The sequence below is a fragment of the Lepeophtheirus salmonis genome, chromosome 14 (assembly GCF_016086655.4).
Source record: "Lepeophtheirus salmonis chromosome 14, UVic_Lsal_1.4, whole genome shotgun sequence".
Taxonomy (NCBI): domain Eukaryota; kingdom Metazoa; phylum Arthropoda; class Copepoda; order Siphonostomatoida; family Caligidae; genus Lepeophtheirus; species Lepeophtheirus salmonis.
In genome coordinates, this window is record NC_052144.2 from 32,556,241 (window position 1) to 32,579,700 (window position 23,460).

Here is a 23,460-nt window from a genome sequence, read left to right on the forward strand (position 1 = left end):
TTTTTTAGTGGTTCATCTACCAATCTGTCCTATATACAGATAGATGTGACCCATTTAAGGATCTGTTCATAGTTTTTCAGCTGCTGACGGATGCCAATAAAATAAAACTCCTCTTTTTCGAAATTGCAGCCCAGGCACATGACATGATTGTAGGATAATCCTGGGACCTGGAGACAGGTTAACCGTCACTTGAAGAAATCCCAAATAAAATTGTTTATGCTCCAGATCAATGGGCTGTGCAGTATAAACTTGGGACCTCGATGCATGTAAAAAAAAAACTTCCGCCGCTTTCAGAAGCGTAAAGTACTCTGATTAATATCCCAATACTTTTTTACAATGACAGATTTAACTGCCACAATCAATATTCAAAACGTGTTTCGGCAATTTTTATAACTATCTACGTGCCAGCCAATTTCCCGGAGGGCAATATTCCCGAAACCATGTAAAAGATAAGGAGTAATACTTAAGTACAAATGATTAGAAAATATCCTTGAGACCTCATAGTAAATGTTAATTTACAAGAAAAATACAGTAGCATCACTATCATGAAGAACTTTAAAGTTTTTTTTTTTAAACTTTTTCCATCTACTTAAAGATTCATCAACAGACTAGTTTTTTATAATAGAGAATGCAAAAATAGTATGTGCTTACATGTATACAAGCGTGAATTAACCTCAAGTAGTACATAATTGTCGGTCTTTAAGACTCCATTTGCGAAACACATGTACGCAAATACAAGCACCTATGTATGTATACATACTTTGACCTAACTTTCTACTTAGATAGTAATGACCATGTTATAGCTAATGTTAATGAAAATTGTCAGGAAATGAAATCTATGATTAATTACAATCCATTTTTTCACCCTCCTATACCTTTATATATTTACAATTCTATATTCGTTTATTTTGCATATAAGGAATAATTTATCAGCCTCTGGCTTATACGTATATATAGAAGATGGGGGTTTACACCTCCAGATAACACAGGTGTAATATATATATATATTCTTTAATTTATACATTATGAGTTTTATCAATAACATCAATATATATTTATGTATATGTTACGGGCAATGTAGAAAATAGAGCATAGAGCATTTTGTAACTTTAATATTATGAACATATATATGTATATAATTCTGAATTATTTTTATAAATTGTGAATAAATAGTCGTCTTGTAGTACTTAAGAGATGAATAGCAGTTGGTATGGCTGACTTACTGGATAACTACCATTTGATTTTGTTTTTTTTTCTTTTTGGAATAAAGGTTGCGTTATACAATTAAGGTAACGACGTGTTACATCTACATAAAATTATGTAGATGAAATATTAAAAGGTTATAAATATACCATAAAATACAACAAACGAAAATAAGCACAAAAATCGAGACCGATAAGTAATATACTGCAGTGTCGGTTTGACTTTGTCGGTTCTGATTCTAGCGGTTCAAGAACCGGAACCACTAGACCGATAAGGGCACAATCTTGCTTATTAGTGTCATAAACGTTTCTTGTCTGAAATCGAATCACATGTTCTTCAGCTGTGAATAATTTCCAACTATTGCATACATAAAAAACGTTTTACAGTTGAAGATAATTAGTTAAAGACCTTATAATGTCGTGTCTTTTTTTAAGAAAAGGTTGAAAGATGAAATGAAGGTTGCTATGAGATTTAAGGTTTAATTTTCTACATACTGAAATGTTTCACCTCAATTACTTTATCAAACTTTTTGAGCAAACCAAATAAAATTACTTTCTGGGCCACTTACGATCCGTGGAACATAGTTTGTGTACCTTCTATTTACGACAGAAATAATAATCTAATTCATTGTTCGCAATATAATAACAATGCAATTTTTCTTGGAAAATGAGCTTAATTGAGCCTCTCCGGTTTTTTTAATCTAAGCTATTTAATTCAGCATTTCTCTATTATTATTTTCTATAATTAATATGAATATATGTATCTACATAATATATCTACATGCAAACGTAGCTATTTTAATAAACATGGTAGACATGCTTCGGGGATGCTGCATAAATATTGCCTCATTATTAACATAGATAATAAACATCATAGCAATGGAATTATAAAAAACAACATTAATTTGAATTTATAAACTTATATTTTATAGCAAATTGTTAGATGTGAATATTGATTGAAATGACTGTGATGAAGGTATTTTTGACCTTAAGTAAAATTTTGTAGATAATTAGTAGTGTTGAGACTCTTTTTGAGATCAATTTTTTATATATATTTCGCCCTTTTTTTCCAAAAAAATTTAATTTTTGGAATTTTTTTCAAAAATAACCCTCCCCCCCCGATATAATCCTGCAGACTTTTCAAATGCAAATGAATAGAAAGGATTTCAAATACACTATCTAATATTTAATGTTTATTTTAATTTGTATGTTTTTTTTATTAAATGACTCAGGTTACATTATTATTGAATGGTATTTTTTTAATTTTGTAAATTCATTAATGAAATCCAATCGATACTTGAGCCATTTATCATTTTTGTTTTTATTATTTAATGGAAGTAATTGTAAGCTGATGATTTTGGCCTTTTATGAAGTTTTTCTCCCACATGTCAATTTTATGATAATTATTATTGAATTTCTGCACGTCCTGAAGTGGCCATATTCTTTTTTTAATTCCTTAGAAGATATTTCCTTATTATCCAACAATAAGCACCCCTAATTTATAGATCTCATTTCCATAAATACTATAATACTTAAATATGAACTACCTCATTGACAATAGATGTTAAATCCATTGTCAATAAGCTTGTAAAATAAAAAAACAGTCGTTAAGAAATGAAATCTCAAATACTTTTTTACAAATTGGGAATTTCAAGTACCTAAATTTATTTTAAAAAATACAAAACATTTCTATTGTATTGTATTTGTCGATTGATCTTTTATAAAATATGTGATGCATATTAGTGAATGGCTTTTGTAAAAATGCCAGTTTTTTCTTGAAATATGTATATGTAGTAAATAATTTCATATAGACAAAAACACAAAATATCCAAATTAAAAATAATGAATCTAGGGATGATCAGATAATATGAAGTTGAATTTTTATGTACATATACAAGGGTCGTTTGAAAAGTTTGTGCAGAGTCCAAAGTAATTACTGGGACGTATCGAGGTTATCTTTAGTTAGTAACATCTCTTGGAGGAACACACACCAACTTTCAGCAAGATCGGTTTATTTATTTCTGTTTGGCATTCGTTTGAATCGAGGAAGTGGGGTGATTTTCAAAAATGGACAAAAAAAATTATGTTGATAAAACAATACTTGATAAAATAGAAATAATATTTAAAAAAACACAGTTTAAGGGTGATAAATTGGTTAAAAATACAACTTTGTTTTGTTTTTCCTAAACTAATGTTTAATCAGCATAAAACATTCTTTTTCGTCCATTTTTTTAAAATCACTCAACTTCTTCGATTCAAACGAATACCAAAAAGAAAGAAATAAACTGATTTAGCTGAAAGTTGGTGTGTTGTCTCCCAAGAGATGCTACAAACTAAACATAATTTCAATACACGTTGGTAATGCAATGTCTTGGACTTTGCAAACACTTTTCAAACAACCCTCGTTCAAAATAATTCTTATTAAAAGGGAAAAATCAATTTAATATAACAGTTTGTTTAAGTAGTACGAGTCCATTGATATTTCAAAGTAATTGATAATCAGCACAAAAATGTCGATTATTTTTATAAGTAGAATTTTAAAAAACACAAAAAAAAACGAAATCAAAAGTGCTTTTAAATTTCTTAATCATAGTTCAATTTAATATGACTTGCACTTAATTTAAAAGAAAATAAACCGATACCCTTTAAACCCGGATATTTTAATAGGAGCAGTTATTTCATATGTTCCCAACTTAATTAATAATCAGACTCTGATTATTATTAGTCTATCTAATTTTAAGACAAGACAAGCTTAATTACTCATAACTTCAATATTTATTTATTTTTTGATTTTGTAAACATTATTAAATAATTATTCTAAAATTAAGAATTGCCATAGAACACCCAACTCAGACATGGCCTACGGACCCTCAATAAAATAAAACAACCCTCTATTAATACATCAATTTAAAGAATAATACAATGTAATTTTTCAAAATCTTGAGGAATAGGCTCCTTTACTATGATGTTGAGAAAAATTATGTACGAGGTTCGCTATATGTTTTAGGGCAACTTTCAACCTGAACAATTTGTTTTTGTGTATAGATGAGGGTCCAAAATAATTTAAAATGAAAGAACAAGACCCAGATTTATTGAAATTCGGATCTTCACTCGTAATTATGACCATACCTAGTGTCCCTGACAGTCTCATATCTTTTCATCACTCCTTAGGATGATTTATGTTTTCTGAGTAGAAATCGTACCACGCAACCAGTATCTATGGAGTTTAAAAATTCGTTTGATGCAATGTTCTCAATGGTGTTGAACTGTAGTCGATAGAGCTTTTAGTCACTTTGAGCTATTTTAAAGCGTCAACAATGGTTTTTTTTGCATGCCAGAGATTGATAATGGTTTGAAGTAAACCAAATCAAATGCATCAATAGAGCAGAACCAAAGTGTGGGAAATTAATATATGTAGAATACCAATACCTACTTTAAAAAACTCAGTCGTTCTAAAATATATTGTGGTCTGGATTGGGTTTCTGAGTGTTTAAGAATCATATTTATAATTGGTGATTTTTAAGAATAAATGACCAATTAATCAGTAATTTTTTTCTACCGTAAAATAATTATCGGCTTTCCAAATGTAAGTATTTATATATATATCGCTACTTAAATTGCTTCAACATGCATTTAAGGCTGAAAATGATATTTTTTTAGTCAAATATTGCATTTCTTTCTTTTGATTGATGAATTGCACTCTTAAAACTTCCATGCAAAAAAAAAAAAAATAAGAAAAATATGAAATAAAAAGATTTGATTTCCTTCGTTATTTTTTTATCAATTATTAGCTATTACCATTCTACGATGTATAAGGGGATATGTGAAATAATCATCAATGTACCTTGATTTCTTTGATTGTATATTCATATATATGTAAAATGAATATTACGAAATCCAACCATGCCTGCAAATTATTATCTTCTATAATAGTATTATGAATTACTTCAATGTTGTGCTTATGTATTATATACGAAACTTTCATTTTAATATTATTTCATTCTTTATTTTTGATTATTATTCAAAAAGGAAGGTTAATACATAGAGTTGTACAAAATATGACCAGTCAATAATTTAAAAAAATGAAACCAAAAATTGGCATTGTAACCCAGATAATTTGAACAACTTTTAGGAGCAAAGCAGCAGGTCATGAAATTTTGTTAGATTAGCTGCAATCAGATATGAAGGGAAGAAAATAAACATAAAACACATCCGTACCTAGAAAGGACATTACTTCAATGTAGATACTAAACTCTAAATCTAAGAATGATAAATCTCTTATAAATCTCCAACAAACCCACAGTCTTACTCTATGGGCGTCCGCAGTGGGTGAGCTGGAGGGGTTGAAGCTCCTCCTAAATTAAGGAATTTTTACTTTTTAGTAGAAAATTTAATAATTTTTTTTTCAAAAATCTAATTTTTTGTTAATAGCTATAAATTTTTGAAATTTTTTTCCAAAAAATTTAACTTCTTGAGATTACGTAAGGATTTTTGATTTTTTTCTCTAAAATTTTTTTGAGAAAAGCTATGGATTTTAATTTTTTGTGAACAGATGTGAACATTTGAGAATAATTATGGATTTTTGAAATTTTTTCCAGAAAATATAATTTTTTTAAGAATAGCAATGGATTTTTCAAATTTTTTCAAAAATCTTAATTTTTTGAGAATAACTATGGATTTTTGAAATTTTTTCCAAAAAATCCAGAAACAAAGCCCCCCATTATACTGTTCTCTCAGACGGCCAACTATAAAAAATCTAATACGCTAAAAAAACGGAAAAATTTGCATATCTCAAGAATCATGATGATACTTATATTCAGATGGAACCTGATCGGAGAACAAACTAAAGTGTATCATAAATACACGTTAATTTATTACTCCATTACACAATATGTACATTTTACATATTGAAGAGCTTATTTTGTTACGTAAATATATTGTGCTTGAATGAATTAAAGTGGATTGGTCACATATGAAAATAACATAATGTTTGTCATAGCACTTAGTCACGTCTTGTGTCTCAACTAGTATAGTATATCATGGAAATTTAGAACATCAACAAATCAACTACAGTGTAAGAAGTATTTCCTATATAATTTTCCGTTAGGATTTGGAATTATGCGCTAACGTTCAGTTTTTGTTCAAAATCTTAAGCTTTGCTCAAAGTCATCATTATCATAAATATATTACATTGATGTCATCATAAATATGCCTTGCCAATCTTGTAGGTGTTGATTATAGGAAAAAATGGGGGGTGGGGGGAAAGAAAAAGTGACAAAATGGAAAAAATAAGTGAATTATTTTAAGGTGATAATTATATTAGTAGGTTGTAAGGAAGCACGATTTATCAACCCATCAGTTATTTTATCATGAAATAAGGCCCTTAAGATGATTTCTTACCAGATTTAATATTTGAAAAAAAAAAAAAAAATGATAACCATGTACAAAGTTTGTTAAATACATTTTTACTGTTCCGACTCACTTTGATCCCTAAATACAGCATATAAAAGGTAAACTAGAGATAATAGAAGAGAGTAGAATGGAGACTAGTGACTTCTTTAATGCTTTATGTTTAATGTCACGGATACAGAAGCAAAAATAAAGCTGACCAAATCCCTATAACCTACGTTAGTTTAAAAGGATTGTAATATTTTTTCCCAATTTATTACGTTTTTATTTATTTACAATCAATACTTATAAGAATAATATATACTTTAATTAAGCCTTAATTAATATTAGTGCGCACGAACAGTTCTGGAGGTTTTACTGAACAAATTGAATTAGTAAACTGAATTAAGCGCTCTCATAGAATATTAGTCTATATAACGCAATGTAGAAGAGATTTTAAAATATATGGGACTTTTTTCAAGCACGGATAATAGGAACAGGACCGATTTCAAGTCCCATATTAAGAATCGAAATAACCCTGATAAAGAAGTCATCGTTAAATGAATCTTGTCCAGGGAACTAACTAGGTTTACATATAAACAATTTCGAATTCATCTTCTCCTTTGATAAATTTGGAATGCATGGCGATGACTGACGAGGTGCTTAATATAATATTTAGTATGTGTGATCCTACAGAAAATTTTATTCATTTGCTGCCGATCTTTTTCTTGAAACAAAATCACTGGTTTTGTTAGGAACAGAAGCCACAATGTCGCTCAGATTTATGAAAATTGTGTTAGTATCAAAAGTAGTTAGGAAATCAGTTTCTACGAAATTGGAATTGATTATGAAGTCCTGGTTAAAAATCTATTCAAAATTCACATAGTTTGGAAAGGATATTTTTTTTTAAATTTTGCTCTTCTGTAATAATGAGTTCAAGAAACTTAAAAGTACGGTTTCATGCCTATGTAAGTATTCACTTTAAAAAAATACATGCAAATTAGAATGAAATTCCCCTACTTTTATATCTTTATTACAAAATTTCTTTTAATGTATCCATTAAGCATGGCATTCCATACATAATTCTTCTTTTATTTCATATCTTATATTAGTTTAAATATTCGTGCCGACACTTCGTAAGAAAATCAGTGACGTATGAAGAAGGAGGTTTCCATTTTTAAAATAAAATTTCCTCTTCAAATAAGCATATTTTCTATCAGTTTCTCAACATAGAAAATAATGTTTTAATAAAATAAATATTTGTATTTCACAATAAATTAATTGACTTTTTTATCATTGAAAAAAATAAAATTAATAATAATTTGAAACTAACCCGTGGAGTGATTAAGGGGTTAAATATATGTCCAGTCTAATAACATCTGTCTATGTTTTCCTCTTCCAACATTGAATGAAATTAGATATGGGATAATATTTATTACTTATAACTAATTAAATGTATAAAAAGTTTGAAGGACAATATAATTAATATATAATATTTATTGTGTTAGACTTTTTTTAAAACCTTTCCTCCAAAAATAGAAAAAAAAGACTCTAAATCAGTTGATATCAGAGACAAAATAATTGAACAGGAGGAAACTTAGTCTTAAAATAAGCGGTAAACGATTGCTGCGCTGCTATAAACGTACAAAAATATATTTATTCAAGATAATCTACTATAGTTGTATGATTGTACGTCCCCTCGTAAAAACACTGAGGGTAGGGTATTAATTACAAAAAGTCGTAGACAGACACAGACTTTAGACATCAAATAAAAGCTGTTCAAACGTTGGGCTATGTTTCATTCTGATCAGATCAGATTCCTGGGCTTTGGAGGGCAAGTTTTTTTTTTTTTTGCTAATAAGTTGATTTTTTTTTCATAAAATAAGATTGATTGCCCGTGTCTCAAAGTTTGTTTGTTTTTTTAATTCAAAAACGAATTATTTTACAAACGGAAAAATGGAGAACGTATGTATGTGTATTGAATAAGAGTTATAAAGGGTAAAGAAGAGGATTAAGGTGAAGGGTAAATTCTAATTATAATGGCCAAAGGGATGGAATAACTTCAAAAGTTGTCTATCGACAGGTTTTAATCAATTTTAAAGTTATTTAAGGAATAATAAAATAATTCAAAATAAAATATATAATACGGGCAGATTCTAGTATATATTATAATATAACCTTCATTATTCAATCTAAGGTATATAAATCATTTATATCGCCGAATTTTTGTGTCATTATCACCCTGCAGACTCAATTTCCCAAAAAACAGGATGGATAAGGACGAGTGAGCTCTCTTCCCATGCTGTTGTATTTTTGGGAAGTTCGTTATAAGTATATAAGTAATTATGTTTTAATAGTATAATAGTACAAAGTACGTAATAAACCGAAATTGAGATCATTTTCAATGAATAGGAAGTTGTTGATGATTTATTTAGCTACCAAACAAAATCTCATTTCTATAACTATTAAATCAAATTAAACCTAGGGTCTTTTATAAAGAGAAAGAGGGTATATTCTTATGAAATTGACTTGGTTATTGGAGGAAAAATTTATTCAAGATGGTCAACTACTATAGTGAAGACGTAACCTGAAAAAAAAGAATCTCAGAAATATGTAATGATGATAAATATCTGTGAATGTTTTTCGTCAAAATACTTGTTTAAAAACCGTAAAATAATCTTATTTGAAATGATTGAAATCTACTCCGATTTCATTTTGTGATTTCATGACTATGTGCCTAAATAGAGTATGCTAAACTATGCTTGTTTAAAAGTATGTATTAACAATTCACATAAGTAATTCTAAGTCCACTCAACCACTGTTCTCATTTCCTTGCTGATTAATTTATTGTGCCTATTGTCATGTATCTTTTTCACAATTAACTCTTAAACACAAAAGTAATAAAAAAATATAACTTCAAGGATCCCGTCATCATAATTTATTTAAGTTTTTGTATGACAATATTGGCGATGAACATGTTTCATAGATGGGGATTACGTTCGTATATTATCATAAATTCATATAGATCCTAATTAAATCCATATGCAATTTTAATGACTTCTTTAAAAACTTGTTAGATTATTATAACATTTGTTTAGAATGTCTGATGATCTCTTTGCTCAAGATATCTTATATACAAATGTAGCGGCTTGATTGAGTGAGGTGTCTACTACAACGTTGCATGAGAATATCCACATCTTCAACTGTATAAATATGCACATAGGTAAATACAACTCAATTTGAACTTTAAATTAAAATATAAATGAAAGATTTACATATTTAATTGGCCTCCCTAACGAGAGACGGAAGTTTGGATTTTTTAACTTGGTATATCCTTGGCATTGCAGAGTGTCTCTCTTAAATAATAACAATTTTGTTTGACATTATTATTAATAACGTATTTTTGATATTTTAAAGGATTTAATAGATTGCCTGTAATTATAGAAATACATCATACTTGTTATATACGCCTGCAATTAATAGTGTTGATACTCGGTCCAATACAAAATATTATTTTGGTTCGATCTTTAGTGATTTTTTCTGCGCCAATAGTGCATGAGCAATGATGAAAATCCAGTGAAGAATGGTCATGTTAAAAAAAAAGAAACCGAAAGTCAACATGGTAACCCTGATAATTTGAAGAATGGTTTGGAATAGATAATCAAAGAATAATTTTCATGACGTTTCATTAGATCAACGAAAGTTAGCTGTAAACAAGGACATTGAACAAAACTATTCCGATTTCTATCTCCAATTGTACTTCGACCCAAAACAAGGACTTACAATCATAAATTCGCAACAAATCTTCAGGGTTACGCTCCGTCTTTTATGAGCACACACGAATGTTCAATAAAGTTTTGAATATAATTGAACATATTTAGGAAAGGATGTTCAATACTCAGGAATTAAATAGTAATGACAACGGCTAAGGAAAATAAAATTCATTCTTCAGATTACCAATTCCTAAAAAAACGGACCAGCTAAAAAATACACCGGATTTTCATCATCGCCATGATACTTGTTTACTTATATTAGTCTCTAAATCAGACGACAGAGAGTGGTGACAAAATAATACAACTCCCTGAATTGTCATATTGAGGAGACACCAGCTACCTCTAGCAGTTTATTATTACATTAGACCAGACTTCAGAAAGTCAAACCATCTTGCAGATAATATATATATTTTAGTTTGCCCTATTTAGACAGGTATTTTTTTCGAGGCTGTAGTCACATATCTTTGAATTTAATCGTTTCAAATTACGCATTAATTTTTTCTGTCTCACTTTCTCCTCATTCCAGTTATAATTAAAAGATTTTTGTAGACTCGAAACATCTTTTTCCAAAAATAAAATGCAAAAGTGATAAAAACATAATGGTTGGTTTGTCAAGTTATAGCAATGCTAAATATGTACTGGCTAGTAACAATGTATTACTATCCTAATTTACATTCTTAAATAGGAGGAGTCAGCTGCTGTAGATCAGAGAAAGTCAACTGTAGATGAAAATAAGTAATGTTGTAATTTTATTTATCTTAAAAAAACAAGTCCTCGTTTACTAATGGTACATCAAACACTTTAAATTCGTCATCAACAATTACTCCATGTATAAAATTGTTAAATACCGAATTTTAAATGAGACTGATCAAATCTGATTTTATGTGTGTGATTGTTCTAGATAAAAAATTTCTTTGGGACTGATGTCATAGACTGAATGTCTGTTATCGACTGAATTAGTTCGTCCCAACAAAGATTATCCTGGTCTTGGACCGAAACTCAACTCTAGTAATACTATCTTTACTCGGAGTTTTTTAATCGTTTTATACGTACGTACAAAAAATATGAGGTACTAAAAGTCAAGACTTCTTAATTGATTCGTCAAATTTACAAGTACATATATTTATAAGAGATACGTTTGATAATGCAATAATAACAATAACAACATCAGGCAGGGAAGTCAGTAAGTGTGTGAGAACCTTCTTTTTCTATCCATATTTGTAATTTCCTTAAATCGTGAAGAATGTACCAAGGATTCTGTTTTTTAACATCCGCGGTTACGTACAAGATATTCTTCTTCTTTTAAAATGTTAAAAGGATAATAATGGAAAATAAATTCTTTCTTTTGTTAGTATTTATTATGTAAATGAGATAGACACATCAACAATATCGACATGAGTAAAATAATGAAAGAATAGTCAAATAATGTGTACAGATCTATTTGTGCTAACGAAAGTATGTGCCTTTTTTTAAAAGTTTCGTTTTTTTTTTTTTTGCAGTGGCGGATCCTCATCTATGCTGCTACCCAAGCTCCTCCGGAATGTACATCCCTTCGCATCATCTCCCACCCTCTCATCACCATCATCCCTCTTACTCCTCATCTTCCAATTCATCCACATCCTCCTCTATGCACCATCATCAGCCCAACTTCTCAGCCTTGCATCATATAGACTTTCGCAAAGTGCCGCAACATCATCACAGCGGTAGACGGAAAGCTACAACCCTTGACTCCGACAAGAGACGTATCCTCTTAGACAAAATGAAGAAAAATTCTTTCTTGTTTGGCAGCGGACCCTTCAATGCTCCACCATCAAACTGTGGTCCTTGTAATGGCTACTCTACTTGTTGCTCAGATTGGGACGTCGTGGGACCGCCTCTTCGATATCGTAATTCTTCGGCAAATTCCTTAAACCTATTTGGTGGGGATGAGGATGATCATTTACCGCTTCAAGTCTCTAGTATTGATGGAATCCGCATTAGTAATAATCGGAGATCACGGAGCTCTGATTATGACTCCAAGTTGTCTTCGAGACATCTTCAAGATACAGTCAAAAACGAGATTTCTCTAAATAGGCTTGAATCAAGTCTTAGTATGTCAAATTATAAGAGTCATCAACAATTTCAGTCTTCTTCCTCTTCAGCGTCATCGTATACAAGGAAAGGATTCATAATCCATATCTCTTTTTCCATGACCACAATTTATTGATTCATTTCTTCTTTGTTTTTTTTTCTTTGCAAAGTTTTAAAAAGATTCTCCTTGAATTAAAAAGCACAATAGTAAAAAATGATAAATTAACGAAAATATTTTTTTGAAAGTAAAGGAAAAAAAAGTTTAAATTACATAAGGAATTATGTTGAGGCTATGGAAAAAAAATGTTGAAATAAATGTCTTTACAGCATAAAAAATAAAATTAAAGCAGTACATGAAAAGTATCGAAGTAGTGGGAAAATATCAAACAAGTTTCGAAACAAGTTCATGATGGGCTCTAACTCTAATCAATCAAACTCCGTTACCAAAGGAGGAAACAACGACTTCTTTTCATCGTACGGAAACTCAGGAGAAATAATTGATACATCTTCCTCCATTAGCCAATGCTCCAAATATCGGAGTTCCTCAATGAGTGCTCTAAATAGTGTTGAAGATGTGAGCAATGACGTTAAAAGCCATGTCCATTCCTCTTGGCAACGAGACTCAGGAGTGGCTGGCACTAAAAATAGTATAGACTTGATTGACAATAAATCGGACGATGAGGGTGATGAAAATTTGCCTCCATCCGAGACTCGAGTGATAGTAGAGTCCATTCCTCAACACATTGAATTAGTTGAAAAAGATTGTCAAACTGAGGAGATACATAAAGACGAAATTGTTTCTGAGGATGAACGTGGGTCTTCCAAAAATGAGGATCATACGGGAAGCACTTGCACAAATTGCGATTATGATAAGGATTCTGGCATAGCCAATGAGTTAGGTTCAGATTCCATATCCTCAGGCTCTGATTCTGGGTTTCATAAATTATCTTCGCCAATAAACAATAAACCTTGCCATTGCTGCTATGAAGGTCCTGCTCTTAAAGTCAACCAAAGTACGGAAACGGATCCCCTTCTTACAGCTTCTCCCTCTAAGCCCCCTCGATCTTCAAGAGATCGAAATAAAATAGAGCGAAAACATTCAAGGGCCTCTTCGGTGGACCGAAGAGAAATATTCAAAAAATACATTAACGACATTAATCAACTTTCCCATAATATACAACTGAATGATACCGAGGATCCTGCTCCTTCTTCAATTCGTAGTGTCAAATCCGATGACGAAGATGACTCTGTTTCAGGCTCTGCAATAATGAATCCTACACTAAAAAAAGAATTTAGACTCGTTCGCTTACTGAATGTTGAACAACGCACATTGGGGATATTTATCGCCAGAATGGAACAACAGGAAGTTGGATGCATAGGATATTACATTGCACACATTAATTTTGACGGAATCGTTCATCGGTAAATCAATAGCATACACTTTTTTATTGTATTTGTAAAAACAATAGTTATTTTTCAGTGACGGTCGTCTTATGATTGGAGACGAAATTGTAAACGTGAACGGACGGCGGTTACGTGGTCTTCCTATGGATGAGGCCAAGGCCCTTCTTAATTATAAGAATGATTCTTCTGTAGATATCGTGATTGCTCGAGTCATAACCCCTTCATCGACATCAAAATATTCAAACATCAGCAATAGTCCTCTCAGTTTATTGGCAAACCATAACGAAGAGGATCTAATTAACCTCAGCTCTCGTCCTCTCCTCAAATCATCGTCTCACGAAGAAGTTCTACCTACTGTGATCCGTGTCAATTGTCGACAACTTCCAAATCAACCTAACTTTTGTACTCTTCCTCGAAAAGACACAATTCTCAGTGGTAGTAATCGTAAACTACCATCCATAGTAACATCCCCTTCCCCTGTTTCGACGACCTCTATTGGAACGACGGGGAGTCCACAAATCTATCGTACGATTGTCTATCAAAAGGGACCAGGGAAAAAGAGTTTGGGCTTCAGTATTGTGGGTGGAAGGGACTCACCTAAAGGTAGCATGGGCATTTTTGTAAAGACTATTCTTCCCACGGGACAGTCCGCGGAGGATGGAAGACTTCAAGAAGGTGCGTAACACATTATTCAAAAGTATATTTTTATAAAATAATTTTATTTTATTATATAGGGGATGAAATCTTAGCTGTAAATGGCGAAATTCTTCATGGGCTTAATCACGGAGAAGCAATTGCCATTTTCAAAAGAATAAAGTCTGGACCAGTCGTACTCCAAATTGGACGTAGAAAAACCAAGTAGGATTCATTAAATAATATCATTTAATGAGCCACCTATAAACCATATATTTTTCAGCCCTTCTTCACCTAAGTCGAGATCCTGTGATGATTTATTAGATAGTCACGCTTCCTCCTCGTAAAAATCCATATTATATTTCAAAAAATTCTACGAATAATTGATACATTTTTTTGTATTTCTAACATAAAATCTTTAAATGAAATAAAACTCGTGCATTATTTTCAAATTATTATGTCAATATTTGAATTATTAAACTTATTATTATTAGATCTTTGACTATATTATTGTACAGATTTATATTAAACAAAATGATTTTAAATAATAAAAAAACCAACAGAATGACCTCCAAATGCTGCTACTTGCATTATATCATTGAAGCTATAAAAATTAATAAGTTATCTTATTCTTACGTTTAAACCATGGACAATATAATATATATCTAATTTTCTCTATATAAACAATTTTAATTATAACATTATCTTGCGTTATTCAAAGTCTAACTTTAAGGGGAAAATAATTAGTGGTAAGGATTTGAACGTACTACATATTTGTTCATATTAAAAACCTTCGAAGCAATGCCTCACTTATATATTATATTCATTCTAAGCAATATCCAATATAATACAAAACAAAACAAAAAACACTGGCATTAAAGATAATCATTTGTTAATACTTCAATCGATGGGTAATTTTGTCCAAAAATAAGAAAATTACTCATTTCAAATTTATAGTTTTTTAGGTGACCTAAACATTGCTAGAATCCTGGATAGCATATATTTGAAGAAAATATATGTTGGTAACCTGTAAATCACTGTGTTTGTATTATTTTTAAAATGAACATGAAGATGGTCGCCCTGAAAATTTTAAGAATGTTTTGGGTGCGAATATCTTAGCTGTCGTTCCATTAAATTAGCTCCTATCAGCTATGAGATGAAGGAAATAAATACAACCTTTACTCTGTATCTAACAATGATACGTATTTAGGCAGAAATTACTCCCAAATCGATCCTCCATTCAACTCTGAGTCCAACAAGAACTGTAACTTATAAATAAACTGCGTTACTCTCCCTCACTCATGAACAAACACATTTGCTGTTGTTCAATGTTTGTACTCTGGAAATACTTAATATATAGGGCACTAACTTAGTTGAATGAATGAAAGACTTACGCACTTCCTACAAGGAGTGCGACACAAAGTTTGACTCCCTGGTAAACACTCCAACATTATCTGAATTCATTACCAATGCTTGTCAAGTTTGTCTTGCTAACATTACTAAACTGTGATCAAATGGATGAATCTGTACTTTATAACTGAAATATTTTTATATAAATGAATTTTTCTGGTATTATTTTTTTTTGATATTGTGTCTTTAGGATATAAATTCGTTGGTAAAGGAAACAAACCAATTTTGGCAAAAACAAAACAGAGGTTTTCTGGAGTATGGTAAGATTTCATCATTTGTAAAATATAGGATCGGATCATAAAATATTTTTATATCAGTCTATATCTAATAAGAACATAGTGTATATTTTCATGTTGGTGGGATAACTGTTATATTTAGATGCAATGCGCCCCTTTTTGACATATGTACTATATGCTGGCAAATCTACTCTATAATTTGTTAAATTTCTGAGGAGTTTGGATCGACTTGTATAGCTCTCATAAGCCATGGCAGCATCGTATATCCTATTTAACAGTCATTTACATTAAAAATTTAACTTTTATATGTAATAATAACTTTAATTCGAAGCTTTATAATTTCCAAAAAATATTTGTGATGAAAAAAAATCATTTATTTTTATTTTTAAAGTCAATAGGAAAGAAAAAGAAGATAGATGAAGATCCTGACTGAGAGTATTATCTCAGAATTGGAATCACATATTGATTATCTGGACATGTTATAAAAAAGATACTCTCAATAAAATGTGACATACAATTCTTAACATATGTAACTGAATTATTATGTTGTTATTGATAAGGGTGTGCAAGAGATCATGTTATTTATCTAGGTATGTATATGTCCAACAATATTCCTATAAAAAAGACTATTTTGGACTGATTTGAAACTTTTTTCAATCAAAAATATACATCTTATCTTTAGTGCATAGAAACTTTTCTTAATTTGACATTGCTTACTTTCATATTACAAATGCCAACAAAATTTTATAACTTTGACAAAATGGTTTTTAACTAGAGTGAGTTAGTTTTTTTTCAAGAAAATTGTGATTCAAAATTCTTAATTTTTATAGCATTAAATTTTAAGCCATCCTAGCAATACCAATTAATTAAAAGTTTTCCAAAAAGGAAGTTTATATCCTGTTGAAATTTGAAATAAAATTATTTATTAATGTTTAGCATTCAAATACCTGGGTGTCAGAATGATGATCCTTTTAAAGTTAATTATGTTGAAAAAATATTAATTTAATTTTTCAACTTGTGTACTGAAAAATATTATATAAATATTCTATTCCCAGTGATAAAGTAGCACAATTTTCACAGGGGAGGATATGCGTAAACTTATGCACCTCTACGTTACAAATTTGACAAAACTCTATAGAAAATTTAATAAACATTTTTTTTGTTTCTTTTTGTATATAAAGAAGATATTATTTTCTCAAATGATCTTTTTTAATTAATGGTAAGCAAATTTCATTATTGTACGAAATTAGTTTTTGATGATTTCTCTTATTTCATAAACTGTTTCCATTATGATCAGTTACCTCACTATGCGTACATTTGATATACTGCACAACCCAAAAGTTTATATTATTTCAGCAACTTGTAATAAAATTTAGTACTGAGCTCTAATATTTCTTTAATTATATTTGGAGTTCAGTACAGTGTTTTAATCGTTTGAGAATCCGATGTAATTTTTTGGCTACAATTTGTTTTTCTTTAAAATGAAAATTTAGTATCATATTCTTCTGTATCACCGAAACAAAGGAAATTCAAAACCGAAACTTTTGAAATTCAGATTCATAACTTTAAGCTTGATACCTCTGAATCTTTAAAAATAGGTAATTTTGTTAAATAAATTATATTTTCAAATCACTATAGAGATTTGCAGTCGATTTTAATTTTTTTTTAAACAAAATACTTCCCCAGATATGTGGCATTAGGAAAAATTGGCTCATTTCTACAAATTAACAGCCAGCCTTTAATAAAAAAGTAACTCCCATTTTCAAATTACTTTAATGAATTAGTTAAAGCCAATATATTTTTTTATTGAATATAAGCACTCTCTGGCTTGAGTAGAGCCTTATTTTCTGTATTGTATACACTAATAATAAAAATATATAAAATCACATGAATTGGACTTAAAAAAATTAATTTGTGGATTTCTGGTCTTCACAGGTATTTTATTGAGTTCTGGATCCTATTCTTTTTAACTGATCATTGTGTTTTTCTAATATTTCTAACCGCAATTTCCTAATCTACTGAACAAAATGAAGTCCCCTATATAAATACTAGCTAAGGATTACCCGGTGTTGCTCAGGCTAAGGAGGGAGAGGAAATAATATTGAAAATGGTCAAATTAATTAAGAAAATTAAAAAAATATTCAGAAAATACTTCTATTTACTAATAATTACATATAATATGAATGTTTCGTTGTTGTCGAAAAAGATCATGATAACTCTAATTCTATTTCTCTTGGATTCTACAGACTATATCAATCCGGTTAAGTAAGGTAATATGCATCTAAAAAATTGTCTAGATGAGAAATCCATTTTCTATTTACTTCAAAAAATTACCAAGTGGAAATTCGTGAAGTAATTGCAAAAAACTTTTTTGCACTAATTTTGCAAAAAAAGTCGTTATTAACATTATTTGGAATTGTAAAAGAAACACAAACAAACCAATATTTTTTTCGTACTTGCAAAAAAAAAAAAGTTATGAATAATAAGGTTGTCGAAAAAATAACCCTCGATAACTGGTTCATTTTTGCAAATATTGCAAAAATTATGTGATCATGACAAGCACTTTACTAGTCCAGCAAAATTTAATAAAAAAGACTGATGTAGTTGCTATTTGGGACAACAATGTAGCTCAATGTACAACGCCTTTGGGAGAAGTTATTGTCTTGAGCTCAATGTGCGTAGGTTCGATACTTTGTCGTTCCTAGAGAAGAAAATATACTTCATGAATATGGACTTCAGAGACAATTCCTAGATCAGATGGATAAATTGAAAAGCTATTTTGTTTTCTTATAATTAATCAGTACAAATCCATCTGAACAATTAAATAAAAATAAAAAAAAGGTACCTGGGAATAGTAGCTCTATGTAAGGGAGAGTAAGGATACTTGTTACGGAGGACACACGTTACACCGCCAATAACTTAAAAATATAAAGTTATCTAACCCCCTGTTCTTATACCGTTTATCAAATCAACAAAAAATTATGTTTGCCTATGTTTACAATTATAGATAATTTCGACATTTAAATTTTTGACACAAAAAGTAAACATTTTAGTTAAGTGTTTGTTGAGGTATATTTCTATTATAAAACATGAGATTTTAATTAAATTTTTTAAATGCCTAGCATGTCGTTCAATTAATTGACATGCTTTTAATGTATTATTAATTTCATTATTCAGTTCACATCAAGTATTCCGATTTCAACACTATAGAGGAGACTTGTTCCCCCCATTTTGATTATATATACTAAATATGTTATATTAAATTATGTTTTATTTTTGTGTAATTTCATGTTATACTTTAATTATCAATCACAGCAAATAGAAAAAATAAATATTTTTTAATTTTATTTTTAGTTATCCTTTAGTTCTGTAAATGTTTGATTTGTTTATCTCATATATATAATTATATGTATTTACTTTATGCTGACAAACTGTAATAAAAAGTAAAATAAATGCTTGAGTATAACAAATGGCAGTTTTTACATGTTTCCTCCTGTTGTCTAATCCTACCCTGTATCATGTCTTCTACTGGTGTATCAAGTATCCTACTTTTGGTTAGTTTCGAAAACACCAATAAATGAGTATTAATTATTACACTACATCAAAAATACTTTGGAATTATTTGTCTTAGAAAATGTTTCCCGGGCGTTGAATTATTTTTTAAATTTGAAACTTATGACATTTATAAAAAAAATGATTTTTGGTAACATGAATACAATAGATTTACTAATAAATTTTGAATAAGTATAGTTTATGGTTATTTGAATAGCTAGCAATTCAAAAACTACCTTTAAATATTTAAGACACAATTGGACTAGGTAATTAGTAATTTTATAAGTAAACACCACACAAAACTATTGATCAAACGATGCAAAAAAACCTTAGTATTAATTGAAATTAAAACAAGAATATTTTTTTCTATTTTGATAAAAATGAGAAATAATCATTCATGACTATTTTAAATCAATTTTTCTACTATTTGTGACCAACACTTCATACTGCACCAAAATGCTATCTTTGGTTCTAATTTTGTGAATGAAGGTATACTATTAGTATTATTAAATTAAAAAATAGTGTAAAAAGTCATAGTATACAGTCAACCCTGTATTAAGCGGTCAGGCAAGGGAAACGGAAAAGTGATCACTTAATGAGGGTGATCTCTTAAACCAGATTTGGTACTTTTAAGACCTCAAAACTCAAATTTGAATTGAGTTACGGATCAAATATTTCATTTCTGAGTAGGAATATTATCGATAATACCATATTCCAACTTTGAGTGAAACCCGCTTCCTCGTAGAATTACCCATAGGTATACACGTACATATATAAATTGACCAGTCGATTGATACAGTAGTGGTTATTGAAACTTATACATGGAAAATAATAGAAGTTATGGGTATGATTGAACCAAAATGTCATTTAAAAAAAACAACACATATTTTTCGATTCTTGATATGCCGATAGTTTCCAATATCTTTAACATTAAATGTTCAGGAGATGTTTTTTTTTACACATAAAAATAGAAAAAGAAGATATTCTTCTTTTGATTTATTTATCAACTTTCCCCAATTTTGTCTGTCGACTTCTCTCTTGGCTATTCTTGGACTTCAAAAACTAATATCTCACTTAATACATAACATACCAAAAACATTTAGCTCTTAATCCCCAAATAATAATAGTTTCATAAAATAAAAAGAGTTTAAAATTTTAAGCTAATATTTAAATTTCAGAAAAAAAATTAATAAGTATGAAAAAAATCACTCCGAGGTTGTAGACTCAGAAATAATTTTTATCACAGCTCAGAAATGGGTTTACTCAACACGTTCTCATAGAAAAGCCATTAATGTTGCACTAATGGTTGACTATTACACAAAAGTGATGTATCAAAACTTGTCATTAATCGTTAGAAAATTTAAATGTGTCAACTAGCCACTCTTTTGTCTTCATATCGTACATAAAACTTGATATATAATAACGTTCCTAATATATTTGTTTATCATAGTGTTATTTCACTAACATTAACCTTTAATTTTCTTTTTTCAACTGTCAATTGTTATTTATTAGTGTCCTCAACATTGATTATTTTTAACAATAATTAAATCTTGTTAAATAGTAAAAAAAATAACAAATATTGAATAACGAATTGTTGGCCAATTGGAGATAATTACATTATTAACTAATTACAAGTTAAACTAACTATATGTCCTTCTCTTTTGAAGAAAAAGTTGAGAGATACAATAAAGATCTGGTGACCATCCTGCAAATTTTTTGCGACTAAAATAAACGAATTAAACAATGATGTATAATTTTGGATACATTTAATATCTAAAACAATTTTATTAATATTATTAAGAGACAAATTCAGATCCCATGGATATATTCCTGACCTAAGAGATGAGCTTGTCTTACAGAATCTTCATGTAGTCCTTTGCACTGAGTCAGTACCTGATGGGAAACCAGACAAGTGCCATATATTTTCCACAATGACCACTCATATAAGTTTTTTCAAAATCTTTACCCTTATCCAGGCGCTCCTAGACACGGTAGACGGTTGCCTTGGAGCCATTTTTAGTCCCAATAACTGTTTTCGGGAACATTCCAGTGGCAAGCAAGGTTACAACCTTTCGTATTTGTTTCTCTTGCTCTTGATAATAAACTTTAATGTTATGAAGTTGATGTCAACCAAAAAAAGAAAAAACACTCCGAGCTTTCTGTAGAAGGGGAAAATAATCAAATTGTTGTAGTATCAAAAAAAAATTACACGATCCAATATATGAATAAACATTTTCCATTAGACGTTGTACGATAAATAAGTCATACAAGTTGACTAAATCCAGTAACTTTCATTCATTTACAACCATTTAGTAACGCATTCAATTGTTTAATTATACATATATTGTAGATACGTACATGTGTATAAGAAAATTGATAAAGATTACAGAAACCTTTATCCATTTCCAATCGGAATAATAATTAAATCAATATATACTTTTTCTCTATCTATAATATCCATGAATAAAAATCATGCATAACATATGAAATCCAATCATCCATAAAATTAAATTTTGAAAAAGAAAAAAAAAAGGTATTTTTTCCCATTTATAAATCCTGTTATTTTAAGGTTAAAAAGCCTTAAAAACACAAAAATCTCGAGTAAAGCCGATTTCAAAACAGTAAAAATTATATTACTGTGTCATTTAAACCTTGGTTTTATAGTTGATACCTTCCATCCTTATGGATTTAAAAATATAATCTTCTAATGTATACAAAAACCAAAAATCGTTTTCTTGTCCACTTTATCATTTGCAATTTTATGTGTTTTTGAAAATTACATACGACGTTTGATATTTACCTGGAGTAAATACTCGTAAGTATATGTACTAAAATAATTCAAGGTTTATCTGTAACGGAAGAAAATTTTGTCTGATACATACAATTAAATAAAATATAGAATATATTATTAGCAATTTATCCTTTTTATAATTGCTTATAATGATTACATATGATTTTTTATTAAATCATTACCTATTTGTTGTTGATCTCTCGTTTCCAATTTCCTATTTAGTTCATATATTGAAAATAGATGGAAGATGAATAACAATTTATTTTTTCTATGACTCTAAACGTGCACATATTTTTCTTTCTTATTACTCAAAATATAGATATCATTAAAAAAAATGAATAAATAAACAGTTCCAAAAATATTATTCCAAGACACTAAAATCATCTACCCATAACTTCCACAGAAAACAACATTTCTAAAAGTTTTAAAAAGCCATTAAACATATATTGTAATTCTATTATCCTTATTTTCTTTGTTTAATCTTTTTGCGTAAATAATTTGCATTATCTTTGTTACTGTAGCGTCATTTGTCATTCTATGTTATCTCAGAAAACTTGCCAACGAATCTTCTTTTCCGGCGTCATAATTAAGGGTATTTAAGGAAACTATAGTAGACTCAAAATTTATTTGCATTTTTGGATATTCCCACAAAAGATGGACTATCCTCTCCGGAGAAGCCTGAAACTGCACAGTGTTTTTGGCGACAATACATTAGACACTTCTGGATGGCCATTAAGCACTCTATATATTTCTAAATCACCTTTCGTTTTAAATTAAATGTTGGTTCTGCAAGGATTCAACGATATTCTTGAAATTACGGGTTTTGATCCCTTTTCAATATTTTTAACCCTTTAATTTCGTACTGTCAGTATTAAAACTCATTAAGAAAAAGAGATGAGTGACGTCATGAAGGACTAAACTGCATAAGTTTTAGGACTGATATGCTGGAAAGGACTGGAACGAGACTGACAAAATACATCATACTACTATCATTTCATGAG

The 23,460-nt window shown here is 29.6% G+C and overlaps 1 protein-coding gene across 1 annotated transcript in view; it reads left to right on the plus strand.

Annotated features, from left to right (window-relative positions):
* Positions 1-15,046, plus strand: part of LOC121129128 (uncharacterized) — a 172,954-nt gene extending 157,908 nt beyond the window's left edge. Inside the window, exons 2-5 of the mRNA XM_071893486.1 lie at positions 11,863-13,855; positions 13,914-14,512; positions 14,572-14,695; positions 14,754-15,046. Coding sequence (XP_071749587.1) covers positions 12,840-13,855; positions 13,914-14,512; positions 14,572-14,695; positions 14,754-14,817 — 1,803 coding nt within the window. The 5' untranslated portion in view covers positions 11,863-12,839 and the 3' untranslated portion in view covers positions 14,818-15,046. The remainder of the gene's footprint in view (positions 1-11,862; positions 13,856-13,913; positions 14,513-14,571; positions 14,696-14,753) is intronic.
* The last annotated feature ends 8,414 nt before the right edge of the window (positions 15,047-23,460 follow it).